This window comes from Centropristis striata, chromosome 1, assembly GCF_030273125.1.
Source record: "Centropristis striata isolate RG_2023a ecotype Rhode Island chromosome 1, C.striata_1.0, whole genome shotgun sequence".
In the NCBI taxonomy this organism is placed as follows: domain Eukaryota; kingdom Metazoa; phylum Chordata; class Actinopteri; order Perciformes; family Serranidae; genus Centropristis; species Centropristis striata.
Window position 1 is genome coordinate 15,886,703 of NC_081517.1, and position 22,703 is coordinate 15,909,405.

Sequence of the window (22,703 nt, forward strand, 5' to 3'; positions counted from 1 at the left end):
ATGCCTCGTAAAATATATATATATATATATATATATATATGACACCAAATCATTATGTAATACCTCTTTAACAAAAAAAAACAGGCAAGGAAAACAACAAAAATACCACTAAAATGTATCAATTATCATTATCGTTTTGTTTTTGTCTAAAAACGTCCTGGGAAAGATTCTGTATTATTGGAATTACTGTTTGCTTTTAAAATGCTTAGCACATGTTCTGTATGCCACATGGAGGCACTGTGAGACCATGTAAAGGCTTGCACTGCCTCTGACACCTCTCTTCTATCTCAAATGTCCTTTCTTGTCTAATAAATGCATCTATGATAGAAATACTGACATGTCTGAAATATTACTTGAAAAATAAAAGTCAACATTTGCCTTGTCTTAAAAAGAAAATAGAAAACAATGTTTAATTCATGATACAAACTGTACAGGTAGTGTGTCTGGATATATTTTGCTTGGAAAAAAACAGAACAATAAGCAGAATGATGGTGCATCTGAAGAACTGGATTGCTTATATATAAAGTAATGTGAGTACAGTAGTTACAAAGTTTACATAAAAAACAGTGAATAACAATGCTTTTATTTTGAAGAGAGAGAAAGAGAGAAAAAATCAAAAAGGAATTCTGAAACCCCCATGGATAAAAAAAAAGCTTTCTCCTGCTAATGGTCTGTGCCTGCCTGACTCATTTACTCCCTGTACCCTATGACACCCAATCATCACACTTCATATAAAATTCAGAATACAAGAGGACCAAGGCACCTTTCACCTAAAATGCATTTTCTTAAATTACATTAAATATCTAATAAAACTAGAAATTCCAACATTTACTGTACCAGAATAAAATAATCAATCCACTGGCACACAGAAATTGATTCCATAAGGCATGTTTCCACTGAGTACTTTCTGAGTACTTTTTGGAAAAGGGCTCAATGTTTTGGCTCCGCTCACTAGTTAGTTCCCCTCGGCCTCTGTTCCCATACAAGTACTTTTGTAACCAACGGATTTCGAATGTGACAACGGACTGTCAAGCAGTGTTGCCAAGCTATATTTAGCGACTATTCAGACCCCTCTAGTGACTACCAACAAGTCTAGCGACTTTTTATTGTGTTATTGGAGACTCATTCCTACTCTTCTTAACAAGCAGCGGGTGCCGTCCCGAACTTTATAAAGTCTATGGTCCCAAAGCACTCACAAGCGGCCCAGTCCTCCCGCAGCAGTCTCTCCCAGCTGCAGTCAGAGGCAGAGCAGGAGATGTTAACCTCTCAGCGTCCAGTCTGCAATGAATCACACATGCGCAAAGCCACCGTCTCAACCGTATCCAATCAGCGTTGACTAGTTAGTAGTGGCTAAATAGCTGCTCAGAAAGTACCTACCCTAGGCAGGTACTTTCTGAGCTGCTGCCAGCCACTAACCGGTGAAGTTGGGTGGACCTTGGGTGGATCCGGTCTCCCAAGCCACACCCATAGCGGCTCACTAGAGGGAGAAGTACCTGATGGAAACCCGCCTATAGTTGGTTAAAATGGGTCACAGGGACCATGTCTGAGCAAAAAAATAATCCTGTCAATCGAGATGTTTAAACATGTGCTTCACAAAATCCCCAAATAAATATGTTATTGTGTGGTTCAAAAACACCACAGTCAAACTAAATCAAATACAATTTCTTGCACATTTAATGATTACAACTTATTTTTTTATTTACTAATGAATCTTGCCTTGGTCCTCTTGTATGCATTTCTCACCCCACTGTCAAAAAGCACCATTGGGGCTTAGAAACAAGCTCCAGTCTGACCGTGCTAAGGTCAGTTTGGTGCAGTTACATATTGGGAGGCAGAACTGATGTGGGTCCTGTGTCAGACTGGTGCTGGGTTGAGAGGAGAGGAGATGGTCCTGCAGGCTTCTGCTCCATCAGTGCCTGTGTTTGAACAAGGCTTCCACTGGAATACAAACAGAAAGTCCAAAGTTAGAGAAATGCTCTTTTTTTTCTCATGCAGACAAATTATTTTGTAGGACTAATACAATAGTTCCTCTGTGTTTCATGGTAATGCAGTCATTTTTCCTTTAAGCATTCATTTATCAGTCTTTCATTGCAGTACATAAAAAAATCCATATTATCTACTGTATTATTATTATTATTATTGTAGTGGCACTCAGTCTCACTTTCCATTATGCCACTTGTTGATGTCAGTATGCTAACACTGTTTACAACGCGAGCAATGAAGCATGACTGCGTTTTTAAATGTTTAATTAAAACTTCCAAAAATTAAAGAATACAGGTCCGTCATACGGTCAAAAAACTGTGTAGCTTCAATCAGTATCTAACATCAAACTGATTAGTTTATGCCCAACACAATTAAACAATTACACAGTGATGCCACTGGAATTTAAAGCAAAATTACCGTACACATTTTCATAATTTAAACATCACTATGTAATGCATATGAAACCATGTGAAATATAGTGAAATAATAATTACCAGTAGCACTTATTTGCACTTAGTAAATATTTTTAACTTAATATTTATATTTAATAAATTAGTCCCATAGGCTGTTACAATTATAATTTTTATTATTATTATTATGAAAATCTTTGGGTTTTTGGCTGCACAAATGGCAGTTATGGAGTTTCCCATATGTGTTGTTTTGAAATTTTACTCCAGAAATATGATGAAATATCTCGAAATCAAGCATCACGATCACTGTTTTAAATGTTGTTAATGCTGCGAAAAAGTTAGGTTTAAAAAAATAAAAATGAAAAAGTTCTAAATGCTTACTTGTGTACTCCTGAGGGGTCATCACAGCGCTCGTGACATCACTGAAGTATTTCAGCCAATCCTGCTGGTCGCTCTCCGACTCGCAGGTGAACAAGAAGCTGCGCTCGGGCGTGTCTATGGTGATGCCGTGATGCCAGGCGCCGTTGCAGTGGGTGCCAGCAGGCAAGCCGGCAGAGGCACTGTAACCGTGGCCCTTGTTCCCCAAGAACACTTCACCTTTGGCAAAAGCATCCTTCAAACAGAAGACAAATGAAGAAATATCAAATATGAGTGTTGCTTTTCTGAAGTTCCACCTCTTTGGTCGAGACTGAAGTAACTCAACAACAACTGCATGGATTGACATCAGATTTTGGCAACATTTTGGTTTATAGTGACTTGTGTCTTTAACCATTGAATTGATATACATATTACTGTACAGGCATGCAGAGTCACTAACTTCTATTAAATCACTTCTTAAAACCCACTTTTATGGACTTGCTTTTATATAATGTTTTCTATCTTACCACTCTTTTTTACTCATTTTAACTTCTAATTATGTTCTTATTACTTTATCAGAGAGTCACGTTTGTGATTAACTGCTCTCTGTCAAAGCACTTTGTAGGCTGTTGTTTTTAAAAGGTGCTATATAAATAAAGTCTTAAATATATAAACATAAAGGACTGCACAACTAACGATTATTTTCACATAAATAAAATAAAATGTATGTGCCACTTTAGTAATCCCTTGATCACCACTTCAAAACGTATGCTTGCTAAGCAGAGAGAGAAGGCAAAGTTAACAAAAAATGTATTACTGCTCAATGTCAAACAAGCTATTATAACACTTTATTTAAAATTGTGAGGCACTGAGGTTTCCCCTAATTTACAGTGACGACGAGTACATTTACAAACAGTACAGAAACACACATTCAGAATACAGATAACAGTCAACAAAAATAAAAATTCTATTAAAAATGACCAAAGCTAAAAACAGTTGCTGACAGTTGCAGGGAAGTCTGCAATCAAACTAAAAATGTTGAAAAAATGTTATGGACGTGTTGATCCTCAGTATAAGTTGAAGATAAGATAAAAGAAGAAGAAGAAGATAAAATTTCCAGAATGCTTTTTTACTTCTGTAGTTTTTGTCAGCCTCCCTTCAAAGAAGATGTCAAGAGCTCAAAGACACTTGAGCATTTCCTGTTGCATGATAACCTTTAAAAGAATATCTCAAAAGGAAACATTTGAGTTCCTTAACTTTGTTCCCCTGTAACTGAAAGGTGACACTACTTAATCGTATCAAATAAATCTAATGTGTGAACAAACAGTGACCCATTGTAGACACGCCATCCAGCATGCATAATTTATCCAAGTGATCAAATTACAATAGCTTTGAGCTTCTTCCACATATTCCCAGTGCACACTCAACTTCACTAGACTTCCTCTTCCTTTCATCTACCGGTTTTTCTTGTCTAACACTCTTGGGGTAAGTCGGACATCTCGGTCACCTATAATCATTGCACCTCTCCATTGAACTGTTACATCAGCAGCGACGCTGAGATAATGTGGCTTGGCTATCTGATGTGTGTTTAGCCAAGTCTTGGGCAATCTGAGCCGCCCCCTCTCAAAGAAAGTCTCTGTGATAACCCATGCGCTTAAAACTCTGCTCTAATCATGCAATGACTCAGAATCTCAGTTTCACAAAGTCTTTAGCTTTCAAACACTGATCTCTGATAAAATAAGTGAAAATTTCCACACAGAGGCGTCTGTAGAAGTGTTCAGTGTAGCTTTCGGGATAAAGCTACTCCGCAGGTTGGCGTTTCACTTCGCTTTTAAGTAATCCTTCCTGTGAGGTCACAGCAGTGACTGCCACATGTACAATAGCATTCTGCACGAATGAAAGCACGTTATATCACCCACTGAGTCATGGCTTCATATCTACTTAATTTAATTTTCTTTATGAAATGATTTTAAAAAATCCTCCTCCAGCTCACCATGGTGCTCATTTATATCTTTTTAGAGCAAAAGAATTCCATCAAGGCACTGTTGTTGGGCGGAAAATGAGTCGCTCAGCCATCAACAAAAGGTCTAAAAATAAACGGATGTATATCTATATTGAAGTTTTCTGATGTGTGTAGGCGTGTGTAAAGATGGCATACCAGTGGATCTTTGAAGTACATGAGTCTCCTCTGGTCAAGGGTGAACCAGCGTTTCTTGAAGCCTTCTGTTTGCTGTAAGGACAAACAAGTTGAGAGACAGACAGAGAGACATACAGATAGACAGACGGTCAGACAGACAGAGAGACAGACAGACAGACAGATAGGCATAGAGACAGACACAGAGACAAACAGACAAAGAAACACACAGAGACATACAGACAGACAGACAGACAGACAGACAGACAGACAGAGAAACACAAAGAGAAACACAAAGAGAGACAGACAGAGAGACAGACAGACAGACAGACAGACAGACAGAGAGACAGACAGACAGACATGTGGTGAGTGAGACAGAGAACACAAAGAGACACAAAGCAGCTTTGTACTTTCACTGCCTGGTTTTAAAATTAAAAAGTGATTCATACTCTTGAATTCACTGTTTTGTGATGAGAAAGCATGCATCAGAGTTTCCTGAAACTTTATCTCAGTCTGTGGGTTATTGAAATGTCTGCGGCTGCAACTAACCATTTATTTCTATTCATAATTAAACCTGTAACTTCTCAAAAAATGCTAAATCAATCACGTAAAAGCTCGTATATTCACTTTTAGTTGTTATTCAGTGGAATTGTTTCAGCACTAAAAGTCAAAGTCATAAAGGGCTTTTTTGTATGTACAGTGGATGGAAACTGCCAACAGGAGACAAGTGTGTGCTGCTGATGTTTTATTTAGTCTTACTTGACTGACAATGATTCTCTTTGCAGCCTAATTTAACCAGTTTTTACAAGAATTCTTCCCTGTTTATGAATCAGGACTGTGGCTTTCTCTTTTATTGTCCTTTGATCATAAAAGTGCATTCACCCTGATCTCAGGCTATAAAAAGTGCTACATTTGCATGACTTTCTGTTGGCTTTCCCCTCGGCAGCCTGGTATAAATGTTTATAGCACTTCCATATTGAATTTGAAAAGTCAAAATTGTTTGCAGTTGAAAGTTTACAGATCCAAATCCACGCTGAAGGCGATGATCTATCGAAGAATATGCAGCACCTTCTGAGAGTTTATTGAAGTGCACAAGCGGCTTAAAATCTTTTCACAGAGCTGAGCTTCAAATAATGAGGATGCTCGTGTCCCCGACTGCTGCCAAACTGTCCTCATAAAAGTGTTTGATTTTCTCGTTGTGGCACGAGCCTGAACAACCGACTGTTCGCCTCTCAATTCTCGTTCCACAAATATGTCTTGCCCGTGCGTGAGGGGGAAATGAATTATGACATCCATTTATCAAATCAGCCCAAAGCAGCAAGTTAGTGAGTCCTTTCATCTCTCAGCCTGACAGATGGAGATTAAACTGAGTCTGTGTCTGTCTGAATACAGAACCGGTTGTGTTGAGGATCAGGTTGCTTGGTGCTGCTTGTGTAGGTGCTTCAGTCTGAATCCTGTGAGGGAAAGTACCTGCTTGTGTTCACATATGCTGATATAAAAGTGGAGGTGTAACTGTGCATGACTGCCTGCATATGTACAAATGCCTCTTTGTGTGTTTGCTTAATCCCAACATATGTTTGTATTTCTGTGTGCCTGACACTTCAGGATTAAGTTGATCCTCAGCTGGAAGCTTTTTATTCCCTCTCAGAAGGACTGACAGACAGACGGTGAGGCAGGTAGGTAGGTCCTCTCAGCTGTCAGTCAGCCTGTCACACTGACAGCTGGGCTATTAGCCTCTTATAGCCCGGCTCCCATTCAATAAAAGCAGGGAGAGTGGGAGCTGGAATCACAGGAGGAGTTCTGATGAGGGAACTGTGTCCGACTATCACAACAGAATTGGTTTGGATGGTTTAAAATAATGGCATTTACCACATTTTAACAGGAAATCTTGTTTTAAATTCATATCATATACACAGTATAATATAATTTCTATTTTTTTCTGCACAGGAGAATTAAATCACTGACGTCTCATTGCAATACCAAATTACTGTTCATAAGTAATGTAATTCACTGCAGGAGTCATTATCTAAAGCAGAACATGGTTGGCAATTTAAGATGGAAAAATTGGTACACGTGGACATTTCTATGTAATTACCACTAATCTGTATAATTACAACAAATCATATAACACCCTGCGGTATTTGTCCCACATGAACAGCGTTTTATATTGACTTAATCGACCAGTTTGCCGTGTTTAGTTCTGTACCCCCAGGGGAGGTCCGGTGATTACTAATTAATGTCACCGACCCCTGGAATTAAAATTAATTTAGAAGGAATATACCGGTTATTAGCGCTGGCTACTCTAAAGAGATTCTTTATGTATAATAGTTTTGAAGACTGTGTGATTTATAATATAATATAAATGATTTTGAGCATAGCTTATTGCAATCCTATTGCCATGTATTGTGTGTTGTATTTTAAAGCTAAATAACACATCCAAATGTGATCAAAATACTTCAAGATCTACATTTAATGACTTGGGAAAATATCAGTCTGTGTGTGTGTGTGTGTGTGTGTGTGTGTGTGTGTGTGTGTGTGTGTGTGTGTGTGTGTGTGTGTCTGTGTGTGTGTCTGTGTGTGTGTGAGAGAGAGAGTTACTTGCCCTGGGACCTGTCTTTTCCATGTATCCTTCCTTCAGAAAGTTCCGGGTCAGTTTGGGTACCAGCTGGAAAACAACAATCAAAAGAAAAAAGAATAAAGAATAACACCATGAGGATACAAAAGGCTTCAGTGCTGAATGTCCTTTTTTGGAAAAAGTGCTAGCCCACATGTCAGTAATGTTAGTATCTCCCTGGCACATACATAACATGAGTCTAATTATTTTTTTTAACTCGGCAACCACCGACAGCAGGCACCCTTTTCACATACTTGCAGTATTTGTGTGTTTGTGTGTGTGTGCTCACCTCAGAATCTGTAGCTCCAGGAAAGGCGACCTTTAAATAGTGAAGCTGAACTGCACGAATCGTATTATACCAGTCTACGATCTCCTAATGAAGACAGAGAAAGGTTAAGACAAAAGTGAGGGCAGAGAATCTTCCGTTAGTTATTTCTGTGGTTATTTTTGTTATCCTCAATAATTTGGAAAGATCAGATAATAAGAGATGTTTGAGTGAAGTCTCTTCATGTTTTCCTGTTTAAAATTGCTAAAAGTGGACTTTATTTATGACCTGTTTTTAACCTTTGCTTCCATTGATGACAGGGAGTGTAACATTGGGGTCTAAAGCAAGCCTTTTTTTTCTCAGGCAAACAACACTTTTATTTTTAAGTCTAAAAGGATAATATTGTTCTAAAGCAGAAATTAGTTCATCATTAGTTCAGGACTGTCATGTCTTAGATCTTAGACAACCACAACAACTGCCCAACCTGACCACAACACTGAACCCTTCCATATATTTTAATGTGTATACATGAATGACACAATGATAGATGTTGAGCTTGAATGTCATCTGCTAATGGATTCTATCAGCAGGAAAAAAATGGCTACAGCTGGTTTGAAAAGGTTTGGAGACTCGCCCACAACGACACCAGACAGGTAATTTCAACACGTCTGTCCCTTATTGCGATGGAAGACAAATATCCAGTGTGAATGGCAACTAATGCTGCAATTTAAGTGAGTTAATGGGTAAGGAAAATATATGAAATGTTTACAGCCCTACACTGGAAATATTTATTTTTAGGTTCTGTTTAATGTGCTTGTCACCACACACACACACAGTGATGCAGACCTTGCTGCTGTCATGGTAGACAAAGATGTTGCGGGTGCTGTAGTCTTTGAGGTAGGTGATCTGCAAGCCGTTGGGGTTTCCTATCTTCTCAGGCTGGAAGGTTGCATTGATAGTGTCCACCTTGATGACTGCTTTGGGCTCCTTAGCCTGCAGGAGAGGGAGGAGGGGAGGAGAGGGGGTGTCTCTGTGCGTTAGAAATACATGCATGGAGCCCACAGTGCAGATGTGCCCCCTTTTAGGCAATTTAGGAGCAATCCAAAACTGATAGCTGTCAATCTGATCATTTCAGTATTGTAAAAAGTATACAATTATATATGTATACAGTGCTTAACAAATTTATTAGAGCAGAGATTTATGCCACAGCCGTCCTAATTAAAAGCATTAGTAATTACCAAAATCATTTTTATGTTTCTGTAATGGTTAACACAACAGTATGTAGAAGCTCTTTAACCAAAATGATATTTTTAATGCTAAAATATACTTATTATTGCTATCCATGAATTTTCAAATTCACTGTTACAAAATACTGTAAAAACAGTAAAGCATATTATTGTTTCTCGATTAAGATGTCAAATTATAGTTCATTTAAGTGGTTAAATGTTCTTTTCTGGCTCACATCTGGCTATAAAAAGATGAATTCAGTGTTATTTGCCATATAAATAACAACAGTTTAGTTTTAAACAAGCATTAGAAAGATTTCTAAAATATGTATGTTTTCTTGTTTATGACAGGTGGTCTAATAAATATGTTAAGAACTAAATATATACACTATTAAGCTACTTTGAGTACCTTAATAGTTTCAAAGCGCTTACTGAATCAAATGTATTATCATTATTATTATTACTATTTATTTTATTCCATCTAATGTTTATTCATCTTTTTATTGAATATATAATTCCGTAAATTGTTTAACTTAAATAATAAACACATAAATTAATTAGGTGGACTGGGACCAATTACTAAACCTCCTGATTTAATAGTTTGGACCAGTTATGATAGAAAAAACAATGATAACAATAATGAAAAACTGTTTGACACTGTTTGACCAGATAAAAAGTATAGTTGTGGCTCGGGGCCACATGTTGTGCTCTTTCTAACCATGAAAATAATATCGAGAGCTATTATCTAAAGATCAGTCTGCATCACACATAACCACCGAGTCTGACACCGACACTAATCCCAGCAAAACTGTTTGTGGAGGCTGTGTTTTAATCCGTCCTGACTTGAATTTAAATGTGAACATAATCTTTGTCTGTGTGTGTACATTCTGCCCTTGACCTTAACAGAAAACAGACACAGCTATGCTTTTCCCACTGAGATTTGACAAACGATTAGATTTTACACTTGGCTGTCACTGGGAGTCTTGACTTCCCCAGCATGAGAAAAAACAGAAACAAGAGAAAGTGAGACAAATTTGCTAAGAAGCCAGCAGACTGTTACTTGTGCCTGAATATTTTACACACCTCAAGGCTTTTCTGAAAACCAACCAGCTCACCGGCTTTAAAACCTGAAGCACCTGAGCGACAATTTCACTTTTATCACTGCTGTGACTGTATGAGGATGTTTTTGTTTTGTTGTGTGCAATAGCAGAGTCACAGAGAGAATACAAAGTGAAATATTTCACAAGAAAAGCTGTCTTGGGGAAAAGGAAGAAACTCACAATAAAAGATGCCAAGACATATGTTAAAACACACAGGAAATCCATACACAAAAATGAGAGTGACAGTCTTTTTTTTCCTGTGTTTTTAAATATATTATTCCGACTTCCCTTGAGCTGGTTTACTGTGACAAACAAAGAGCTCCCAGTGCTTCCAGCCCTAATTGGTTTGGGTGGTGTACAGCTTAGTGAATCAGCCACACTGACAGAGAGGACAGACTGCTGGTTAAGCTTGTCTGAGCACGCTCAGATGCAGCAGAGGGAACAGGTACAGATGAGACTTTTTGCAGGCTTTTTTGGTAGGTATGTGTGTTTAAAAGTGTGTCATGAAGTGTGTGTAAAAATACTGCAGCACATAATGGGAGGGGACGCTGTCTACAGAACATTTGATGTCTTTAAAGCACTCTTTAATTAAGGTATTTGTGTTGTGGTTGCATGTGTGTGGGTGTTGAAAATGTGCTAGAACTCAACTGCTGCCTTCAAACAACACTAACTAGGACGCTGTCTAATTACAGTAGGTTAATAGTGTCTTGCAGACATGGTTTTGTATAGGCAAAGTGTGTGTTTAGCTGCATGTGGCCACTAAAAGTCTAATTAAAAGCTGCTGCTTACGTCATATTTGGTGAAGTACTTCAGGGTCCCCTCCCTCTCTGAGATGACAAATCGCCTGCTGAGGAACTGCCCATTGTCCCGCCCCCTCTTCATCAACAAGCCATCTTTCATACCTACAAGAAGCCAGCAAAAAAATCAATCATTAGTATGAGCGTGTTTCCGTGCATGCATGTGTGTTTCTGTGTGTGCACACACTCACCTTCCTCATATATAAAGTTCTTCCCGGGCACTGAGAACTCCTTCCTCTCGTACTTTGCTCTAATCCACTGCTCCCTCAACGTCCTGAACACAAACAGATGAAATGTCAACAGAGCTAGCTTGTAAAAGGTGCCAGTTGAGGCACACTAAAAGACGTCTTGCGTCTGGGCTGCATGCATAGTGAAGGCTGATACATTAAAGACTGGAAAGGGCTTTTCTGCTCAAGTAGATCAGTTTCTCAAGCAAATTGACCTATTTCAGTAAAAGTATGACTTTTTATTGATTTGATAATTCTGTATCAAATCAATGTAATCATTATTACAGAAATAGACTGTCTCACATAATTCTCATTTAATCCACATAGTTTGAGAGAATGAAAGTACTAATTCGCATTTTCTTTGCTATTTGGCTTTTTTAAGTTAGCTAGCTAGCAGAAGAAAATACAAAGAAGTGGGGATTTTTATTTTAACGCATTAAAATCACACAGTTAAAGTCTATGAATACTATTCTTTTCGGTAATGATATTAGATGTTCTGCTGGCTTGCTAGCAAAGTTAACAACTCTATTCCAGAAGCCAATAAAAGCACAACTATGTCAAAAACCATAACTTAGTAGGAAAAAAACAATTATTTGCCATACCAACAGCTCAAATGTATGTATAAAGCTGACCAAAACACCAATGATTTTCTTTTCTCCACTGTGTTAGGCCCACTAATTTGTACCATGAATACATTTTTGGCTCTCTGGTCTCATTTAATGTAACCTGATAACTGGCACAAATCGTCTTAGTATAAATGAACACAAAGAAGCTAGTTTATTTGAAACTCTATCCATAAATGGCAGCAAACTCGGCTCAGGATCAAAAGACTGTGTCAAGTGAAGGAACCCTATTCTTTGTCTACATTTCACTTGTTTATCCTTTTGATTTTGTGTTTGTGTGTGTGTGTGTGTGTGTGTGTGTGTGTGTGTGTGTCTTGAAGCTAACCTGACTCTTATAGCAGACTGACTTTCTAATGTGTAAAGTTGAATTCTTCTCTCTCTCTCTCTCTCTCTCTCTCTCTCTCTCTCTCTCTCTCTCTCTCTCTCTCCCTTTCTCATTCTCAGTAACCTTCCTCTGCACCAGACTTCATTACTAGTGATCAAAGAAGGCGCTTCATGTGAGTATAAATGCGTGTGCATGTGTGGGAGAGCAGGGTGTGGAGAGCTGAGCTGTCCTCAGGCAAACTTTTACAGATACAGTGATGAGCTAAATCTTTTCAGTGAAGCAAAGACATTGTCAACCTGTGGGTTAAACTCGGCTGTGGCAGCTTGTGTATCCTTGTATGCCACATGAGAAGGTTTGCCTTCACGGAAACCTCCCTCCTTCACATTTATGCAATTCCAAACATTCCTGTCCCAGAGCTGCCCGCTGCAGCCGCAGTAACGCACATTGTGATTACCAGGTAATCTGGATGAACGCATCTCTGCAGCAAAGACTCAGCTGATAAAAAAATGATTCCCAAAACCAAATAGTTTCAAATATTTTGTTGCCTGGCTTTGACTTTATTGTCATAAAATTGCCAATTTAATTTAAACCCTGAACTAATTAAAATACACATGACGTGTACATCAGTGGGGCTTTAGCTCTGGACCTGCTAACAAACTGAGGAAGCTATTTGTCATTGAATAACCAGTTCATTATAATGTGTATTATTTGTGGATTAATTGCTCTAATAGCAGCTATTAGTGATGATATGGCATGCATTCAAAAATGTCTCAAAATATCATGTTGTCACAAGTTTCACTCACTCTGGTTCACACACACAGTGGCAAAAGGGTAATGCTCAGTGCTTAGACATTCAGAAGCAATATTACAAAATATTGCAAAATCAGATCACATGTTTTCATTGTAAAATGTCATGAACACTTCATGAAATCGTAACGACCAGCTACAGGAAGCATCATAACAGAAAATATGAAACAAATGAATAAAGGAGGATGGAAAAGAAAAAGTATAAGCATTGGGTAACTGTCTAATAATGAAAAAATAATCAGTTATTGCCAATAAATTATTTCCACTTATTTCACAGTAGAAATAAGGCGGCTGTGGCTCAGTTGGTAGATCGATTGTGCACTGATCGGAGGGTTGGTGGCTCAATCCCTGACTATGGCAGCCTACATGTCGAAGTATCATTGAGCAAGATACTAAACTACAAATTGGTCCTGATGTTGCATTCATCGGTGTGTGAATGAATTCCCACTGGTGGCAGGTGGCACCGTTGTAGGATAGCCTACGCCACCAGTATGAATGTGTGTGTGAATGGGTGAATGAGCGCAGTCTGTAGTGCAAAACTTAGAGTGGTCGCAAAGCCACTAGAAAAGCACTGGTCCATTTAGCATTGAGGTTATTAAAGATTGCGATTTGCATTTTCTCCTCTGTTGTCTTACTTCCTACTTCATTAATCACATTTCTGTGCAGAGTGAAATTGCTGACTGAGTTGATACAAGGAATTCACTGATGCATTTACACACTCTACCTCTCCTCATCATCACTAACAAAGATAATAAGGGAAATAGAGGAACTTTAACCTCTTCAACTCTTTGGCTGACTTTCTGTCTTTCAGAGGCTGCAGTGGGAGTTTTAATTCTACAGTTAAAATACAAAAAGAACCAAGAAAGCTATTGGCACAAACCAGGTCATGATATCTTTCATGGAAGGAGGCTAAATAACACTCCAAAGTTAAAGTAAAGCATGCCCACTAACGAAGGGGTCCCTTGACCTCTGACCTCAAGATATGTGGATGAAAATGGGTTCTAATTTGTACCCACAAGTCTCAACTTTATGCTAACCAGAGTATTTTTGCATGTTGTTGCATTTTAAAAGTGATATATTTGAAAATGTCTGCATACTGGGACTGGGGTCCCTAAACAGTCTTAAAATTACATAAATTGAGCATCAGTGGAAAGCTGAGACTCTTGTGGATTCAATTAACCCAATTTCCTGATAATGTTTGTCCCTATAGTAGCATTTTGTTTTATCGAGAACATTTTTGTAACTTGATCTCACTGTATAAAATGAGCTGCTGTGACCTCTAGGATAATCACAGCTTCATAAAACTTTACAACCATAACGTAGAGACCTAGAGCATTCAGGGGGTGTATAGCTTTGCTGGATATATTGATAATAAGAGGGTTGTTCAGCAGTTTTCTAGAACAGATGTGCTGACCATTCAACTGCCGAAAAATGCAATTCTTACAGAAATCACCCGTATGCACTCTAGAGTCTAAATGTTCAAAATATGAATAGGCACTTCACAAAAACATAATATTCATACAAATGTATCACCAGAAAACCTCACCGTGCTGAGCCATAATAAAAAACATTCAGCAATAAACATCTCTATTATCAGTTTTGCTATCACGGCCCACTTCAGAGCCAGAATGTCAAAAATGTCTTCAACGGCAGATTCAAAGCCCAGACTTGAATCCCGTTTATAATCTGTGGAAGTACTTGAAGAAGCAGCCTTTTCTCAGACACACCCTCTCTACGACTTGACAGAGCTTGAACACATCTGGCTGGCAAAAAAGCCGGGAAAAAAACCCCATAATAGAGACATATTCAAAAACATGTGAATCACTGTTAAAAGGTGCTCCAAACATTCCAAAGATAAGTACAGTACAAGGGGAGCTGAATGGTTTCTAAAGGTACTTTGTGTATCTCCAACTACTTGCTCAGAGTGTGAGAAGGACACAGCTTTCAGCCCTGCAACCTTGCAAGCGGTATGTCAAATGCAACACCACTTAAAAGCAAAAACAGATGTAGGTGAGAATATGACATTGTCAGAAAGTCAGCTAACCTGTGAAACTATACTTTATTTATGCAGGAAACTTCTAAAATGTTATATTAATCATGTTCTATTCGAACTAGAAAAAGAAAAGATGAGTAAAAAAATAAGGGCAAAAAAGACTGTTAAAGAATATAAGTGCTTTATTTCCTTACCTACTTCAAAATAAAAAGTAATTTAGAGTAAGATTCAAAAGTGGGAGGGTTGTTGAACTAACTTCAGTGGTGGAAAAAGTATTCAGATCCCTTACGTATTAATACCACACTGTAAAATGACTCCACTACAAGTAAAAGTCCTGCATTCAAAACCTACTGAAGTAAAAAAGTACAAATGTATCAGCATAAAAATGTACTTAAAGTATCAAAAGTTAAAGTATTATTCATAATGGCCCCACTCAGCTTGTTTTATATATTCCAAATATATTATTAGATTATTATTATTGATGCATGTGTATAAGCAGTGTTTTAATTTTCTAAAGGTTGGACTCATTTTAACTACTAATATATATTGTTATGAGTTTTAATTAAAAAAACAACATCTAATACTTTAAATTTATCATGATTTTCATGTCAAATTTAACTAAACCTGTCAGCTAAATATAGTGGAGTAAAAATTATTTAAAGTTGAAGTATAAAGTTACATAAAATGGAAATACTCAAGTAAAGTACAAGTACCTCAAAATTTTACTTAAGTACTGTACTTGAGTAAATGTACTTAGTTACATTCCACCACTGACTAAAATAACAAACAAACTACATGCATTCACTGATGCATATACTAAAATATGACTATGTTATGTATATATGACTTGTACATTTTATAACAATGTGTGTGTTTGTGTATAGATGTATGTGTTGCTATGTTTACTCACTGACAGTCTTTGTGGGTTGGTTTGTAGTAGTACACTGGAACAGCAGCCTCATATTTACTCTTCATCAGATCATTACCATGCTCAGCCATGAACTGAAAAAAACACATGCATGAAATGAAATGGGTTGTTCAGGGTTGGACGGCAACTTGGCACGTTACCTGACAGTTTCACAGTTACTATTTTTTATCTGCTCAACAGGAAAATAAACTCTACAGGAATACAAACTCTAGCTATGTTACAACAGACTAATAAATCAGAGGGCTGAGATGATAAATGCAAAACATATTTTTTTAAGATAAAGATGTGGAAAGTACCAACATCATTTATTATCAGCTTTCTGAGAATCCTATGCACCGTGTCAGGAACATCGACAGCTGTGCTGGACAAGAATGTGATGGCCTAACATTTAAAATTGAATTGCACTTGATTTATTTCCCCTCCATAAAGACTTCAAAATGAAAAATAGAATGAAATTTTTTTTTTTTTTGCACAATGCTTCTTAATTTTAAGTGGTACCTTTCGGAACATTTTGTCCATGGTGTACTTTTCAGAATTAACCACTGAAGATGGGCATTATTATGTACTTTGGCAAAAAAAACAACACTTGTAAGAATAGGATCTATATATATATATATATATATATATATATATAACTCTAGTGTATATAACTCTCAGTGATATGATAGTAATACACGGTCATCCATAAAAGTTGAAACATTTTGTTTTCAGACACAATCCTGTTAATTGTGGTTTAATTTTCATTGTGATATTTTTGGAAGAGATTGATTAATAAAGTTTTGATCACATCACAGTCAGATTGTCACAATCATTTCATGGAAGAGGTAAAAAAATATTTCATTCCAACTTTATGGTGTACGGTGTAGTTACTCTGATATATAGTAACTGTTATATGGCCAAATCGGTAAATTCTCATTTAGGCTATATGTAGTTTGTTTATGGATTAAGCAAACACATAAATAAGTGAAGTTTAGAGGTGCTGATAGGCAGGATACCTTAACATTGGAGTTTAATTAGCTGTTTTTCCTTATCTCCAGTCTTTATTATAAGTTAAATCAACCAGATGTACCTATAGTGCTGATCTCTTCATTTCTCAGCAAGAAAGATGATAAGCGGGGCGCCCCGGTAGCACACCTGGTAGAGCGCGTACCATAGAGGCTTTGACCTCGCAAGCGGGCGGCCCGGGTTCGAGTCCGACTCGGAGCCCTTTACCGCATGTCTTCCCCTCTGTCTCCCCCTTTCACTCTCTCTCACACTATCGAATAAAGCCTTGAAAAACGGCCAAAAAAAAGAAAGATGATAAGCTTACAGAGAAAAATTTAAAATTATACCTTTATAGAGAATAATATATAATGCAGGTTCCTGAATCCATCAGTTTGGATGATTGTTATTGATCTTATGTGTCAGGATCCTTTTGGCCACATTTTTAATGCTGTTGTAAGACGAAAATGGCAGATATTACATAGACAGAATGCAGCAGGATTGGGCTTGACATATTAGTCAGTGGAGTGTATTTTAAATCTAAAAAGTCCCACTATGGGATAAGACAAGTAAGAAGTGGAGTGTCACAACATCTTAGAATGTAGTTGGTGATGGATATCAGTGCTGAGGATATTCCAGTATTTATTCCAGCCAAATATTTTTCACTTACGAGCAAAACTTCAACGCTTACGAGAATATTTTGTTGTTTTTTTGAAAGAAATAACCTTGTTTGATGGTTCTTGACCCCTGAGAAAAGCTGGTTAACTAAACATGGCACAGGACAACAAAAAACAGAACGGAAAAGTTTGAGTTTGAGTATTTTTTTAGTCCAGAGTGGCAGCTGGTTGTTGTGGAAACAAACTGTTCATCAGCCAACTGCCTTTTTCACCACAATTATCACCACAATTCCATGCAATTAGCAATAACCATTCCAACCCAGCGAAATGTTAATTAAAAAACAACACTTCAAAAGAACAACAAAGCTTCATTGTGTCCACTGTGGTAATAATTGTGATTATCCTCAGGCTCAATTATGAATTGCTCATATTCAGGCAATAAATACCACAAAAACAACCGAGTATAGTTCAAACACTGCTGAGGTGAAGTTTACTGCTGTCTCACCTGCACCTCGTGGTCCTCCCAGTGGGAAAGGCTCAGGGACTTGACCTTACTGATGTCGGGGATGTTGCGGTGGATCCCGGAGCAGGCCAGGCAGATGAACACCCCCAGGGAGCAGGAGCCCCAACTGGGATCTGCAGAGAGGGAGAGGGACAGAACAAATTGAGGATGTGGTTAAGAGAAAAAGGATTGAAAGTTGGAGCGGGCTAAAAGCTATGGATGCATAATACGTATATTTTATCTTGTAAATAGAACAAGCTTTAAAGCCTGAATCATAGCCTACATTTTTTATACAGCTTAGAATTAAGACAGCTGTCAATCACAGCACAATTACTTATTCGTATACTGTGAAAAGTACACTTTCCCTGTTGAAAGACTTCATTTTAAAGTGCCCAAATTAGAGGTGTGAATCACTAGAGGCCGCACAATACGATTTTATCCTGATACTTGAGTCACAATACGATATTATTGCGATTTTAAGCATTTTGCGATATGGTGAGTATTGCGAAACAATATATTGAAATTTATCTGTATAACTGCATTTTGTGTCCACAAAATTTAAATCAATCAAGAATTGTTTTGTCAAATAAGAGAAAAATCTCTGTTCTGAATTGTAAGGCAGCCATGTATATAAAGACAAGACTTGTGGGAACCCAGAGAGCCTATATTCATTGAGATAGCATGATGTCAGAGGTCACATGAGCACTTTAAAAATCACCATAAAACATTAAAAAAATATCTTAACTTTGCAGCGTTATTTCGACAACTTCCCGACAAGATATCCTGATGCATGGTGCCAATAGCATCTCTATATCTTTATTCTCAAAAGTGAGTTTTCCCCCCACCTTTACAGAATAGAGAGAAAAAAGGATTGGGATGGAGGGGGCTAAGAGCTATGAATGCATATATTTTATCTTGTAAATAGAACAAGTATTAGAATCTGAGCCTACACGTTTTATAAGGCTTTGAATAAGGACAGCTGTCAATCACAGCAAAGTTACGTATTCGTATACTGTGAAGAGTACAGTTTTCCCTGTTGAAAGACTTCCTTTTAAAGTGCCCAAATGTACTTTTTAAGCTGCACCCTGTTGTCTTTGCCTCTTCAGGAGGAGTTTTAGGTCAGTGCTTTGCTCAGCTCAAAAGCAGTTGGTAGATTAAAAGAAAAAAATTAACTTTCTGAAGTTGTTTTGACGATTCAAATCCTATGCTTATGAGCTGATAACTGTCACAAAAATTAATCCTCCTTGAGCCTCTGATACATAAAAAAACACACATTAGCCGATACAGCTTGTCAGTAAACAGTTTACTCTGTGTGTGTGTGTGTGTGTGTGACTGTGTGAGAGACAGAGAGAGAGAGAGAGAGAGAGAGAGAGAGAGAGAGAGAGAGAGAGAGAGAGAGAGAGAGAGAGAGAGAGACTTTAACTTGTTCTTATCCCTACAAATCACAGGTGTCTGAGCAGGGAGAACAGGGCTTTCTTTAATTTTCTAATCGTACAAAGCAGATTAGAAAGGGCTTGCTTGGCTGGTTAATACTCATGCCTAATTTTTTCTACATCACTGTGTCACAATGCCAGAGAGATCCACACATATAATATAACAACTGGCCAAAGTGATTCTCTTTTGTCTCCATTCACAAGGAACAGAGAGAAGGTCGGGAATAAGGGCTAGAGTGTGACCAGAGGCAGTATTGGTATGTGTACTGCGTAGTCAGTCAACCTTCCTTGGATAAACAGAGATTTGAAAGATAAAGAGATAAAGCCTGGCAGTGATATTTTTTTTCAAGTGCTAAAGCACCATGTAGCCTCAGGGCCTCTTTCTTTGGTTCTTTCCAGATTTTAATTGTGATACACTGAAGTGTAAAAGCTATACATGAGGGAAATGAACTGCAAAAACAGCCAAAAACGACATATGTGGTCAACGTTTTGGTGTTTTTTTTCTAGAAATCTATGATGTCTTTTAAAAGGGCATGTTAAATAAAAAAATAAATAAAAAATGACGCTTTTTTAATTTAAGCTGAGCTAAATTTATGTAGAGATTTTTTGTTGAGCAGTTATACGAAATTGAAAAATGGCCCATAGTATTGTTATTTGTAAGATATAACACTTTATTTGAACTCGTAAGGCACTGAGGTTTCAACAGTACAGAAATACAAATTCAAAATATAGATAATTGACATGAAAAATAAATAAGTAAAAATGCTATTCAAAATGACCTAAGCTAAAACAGTTGCAGACAGTTGCAGGAAAGTCTGCAATCAAGCTATGAAATTGAAAAAATGATTATGGTATTTAAGGTATTTTTTAAGAACCAGTGTCATAAGTTGGTTATTCCACATTATTAAATGAGAAATCAAAGTCATGAAAGATACAAAAATTGCTAAGCTACCTAATGTTTCAGTTTGGCCAGCATTTTTCTATTGATTTACTGTGGTTAGGATACTTTTAAATCACATTGTGACCATGTGTAGATTAAGTTACTATATTGAATTTTAACATATTACAAATTACTTGAGTGCAAAAAAATCCAAATGCAATACCTGTATCAATAAAAGGTTTGATACCAATAAGCCAAAAGTTGCTTTCATCATCTACATGGCCATAAAGTTGGAATACAATATTTTTTCACCTCTTTCCATGAAATGATTGAGACAATGTGATTTATTCTTTACAGATAAAGTGTATATCTTCTCAAAATGTAATTACTCAATCTCTTCCAAACATATCACAATGAAAATTAAACCAAAATTAACAGAAGATTGTGTCTGAAAATATGAAGTCAACTCAGCAACTCATGCAGGCTACCAAAATGCTTCACTTTGTTGGGAGTTGTTGTTCCCACTTTTCATGCAAATTTTCCAAGTCAGGAAAACTTTTTTCTGACTATTCCGACACCACATGAATCCATCTTAACCAAAGGCAGCATGCAGTAGGCCCATTTACATTCATCAAGTATTTAATGGGTTATAGCAGGGATTATAGGGATCAAATTAAGGCATTTCATGGAGCTTGTGGGCCAGTCTGAAACCTTTAAATCCACTTCTTCAGTTGACTTTGCGTGACAAGTGAGCACATTAAGGATCTCCAAGAGGACCTCCATAGCACCAGGTGAGGGTGTGTACAAGCCCTTCACTCTGCCTGTCCTGACTTGTTGAACTCTGAAAGCTTCTTCACTTGCAGCCTCCACCACAGAGAAAAAGCTCAGTGCTGTAACCTCCAAGTGCTCCAGGAGCACTAACTCACCTCACCACACATTTATAGAACAAAGTGCACAAAAAGGAGTATCTGCCACATAAAGTGTTATGTTAAAATCATATTTTTTTTGTCTGCAGTGGTTGAATAATAAGGATGATGCAACATGTTGTGTTTTCATTGTTGGCTACCTTTACCGTGTTGGCACAGGTAAATGCTCCACACTTCCTGCACGTCACATCTCAGCAGTTCAAGATATCATCAGAAAAGTTTGACTTCCTTGTTAATAACATTTTGAGGCTAGTTATGATATTAAAAGTTTTCTTCTTACCCGATGCGCCACAGTCTGCGCAAGTGTCATTTCCAGGGTTCTGCAAGATTTCCCTCAGTGCTCGCGTTGCTCTCTCATTTGACGACATTTCAGTTTTCAGATTCCTCCGCTTCCAAAGAGAGAGGGGGAGAGAGAGAGAAAGAAAGGGAGGGAGGGATAGAGAGGTAGGGGAGGGGAAGGGGGCGCCGTAGAGCCACAAAAGGCAGGTAAGGTGTGTCTCCTCGGACTCGACTCCCCCACTTGAGTCCTACCTAACGGGCTGCGGCAAGTCCGCACAGGTATGCGCCCTCCGCACAGACGAGGTGTGCCTCCGATTTAAGAAGTTAAAAAGTTTTTATACAGAAACGTCCATCGTCTTTTCCTCCACTGCGGCCCTTAAAGCCAGTGCTGACGCCCTTCAGGTGGCCTGTGAGCCGCGTCCTGCCCAAGTTTTGAGCTAAATCACCGCAACGAGCCCGGAGTGCGCGTCTGGAGCGGCGCTGTGTCTGAACGGGAATGAAACTATGCAGGAGGAAGTGAAACGCAGAGGTTGTTCAAACTTGCTTTTCCGCATAATTCGCGGTTAGGCCAGTATGCACATCGCTCCTGCGCCGAGTGTGCAGCATGCAGACAGCAATTACTTTACCTGTAAGAAGTATTTTAAAGAGCACAATGATACAGTAGAGATGCCATATTCACTGTGAAAAAAGTCTGTACTCAGAAAAAAGAGATGTGTCAAAAAACAACACACATGGTGGTGTTGATATCATTTTCACACATGCTGTGTAGATTTTAGCACACAATGTACTATTTTTCTTTTTTCCCCCATGCCTCTGGATAGATTGACACAATACATGTGTCATCTGACGGGGAAGAATAGTTTGTGTTTCATAAAAAAAAAAAACTTGATAAAAATGTAAAAAATGTATATGATAGTACATGAAATAGCCTTAAAAAGAATAAAAATTAAAATGAATATAGGGTGGATTTGGGTAACGTGGGACACTTGGTAATGTGGGACAAGGTTTGGCTGGTTTATTTCCTGCTTAAAGTAAATAGTCATCAAAACCTTTACTATTGGTCTACCATGGGTGTCATGTGACTTAAATTAAAAAAAAAAAAAAAATGTATTTAGAAAAATATAACAAAGTCAAAATTGCAAAAAGTGTCCCACATTACCCGAATTCACTATATATTAAATGAATATATATGCCTGTGAATATATCAAGTTTAAAAGTTTAATGGACGTTTTTTTGTCAGCCAATGTATTCGGACGTGGACATGGTTAACACATTAAGTAGTAGATTTTGGAAATT

At 37.8% G+C, this 22,703-nt stretch overlaps 1 protein-coding gene across 1 annotated transcript; it reads right to left on the bottom strand.

Moving 5' to 3' along the window:
* Positions 1–379: 379 nt before the first annotated feature.
* Positions 380–22,268, bottom strand: zgc:92360 (uncharacterized protein LOC436988 homolog). Its single transcript, XM_059341203.1, has 11 exons — positions 21,409–22,268; positions 17,893–18,023; positions 15,772–15,863; positions 11,078–11,160; positions 10,879–10,991; positions 8,610–8,756; positions 7,788–7,871; positions 7,487–7,549; positions 4,909–4,980; positions 2,775–3,006; positions 380–1,938 (listed from the first exon to the last, which is right to left on the bottom strand). The coding sequence occupies exons 1-11, from the start codon at positions 21,494–21,496 to the stop codon at positions 1,910–1,912; spliced, it is 1,134 nt and encodes a 377-aa protein (XP_059197186.1). The 5' UTR covers positions 21,497–22,268; the 3' UTR covers positions 380–1,909.
* Positions 22,269–22,703: the final 435 nt, after the last annotated feature.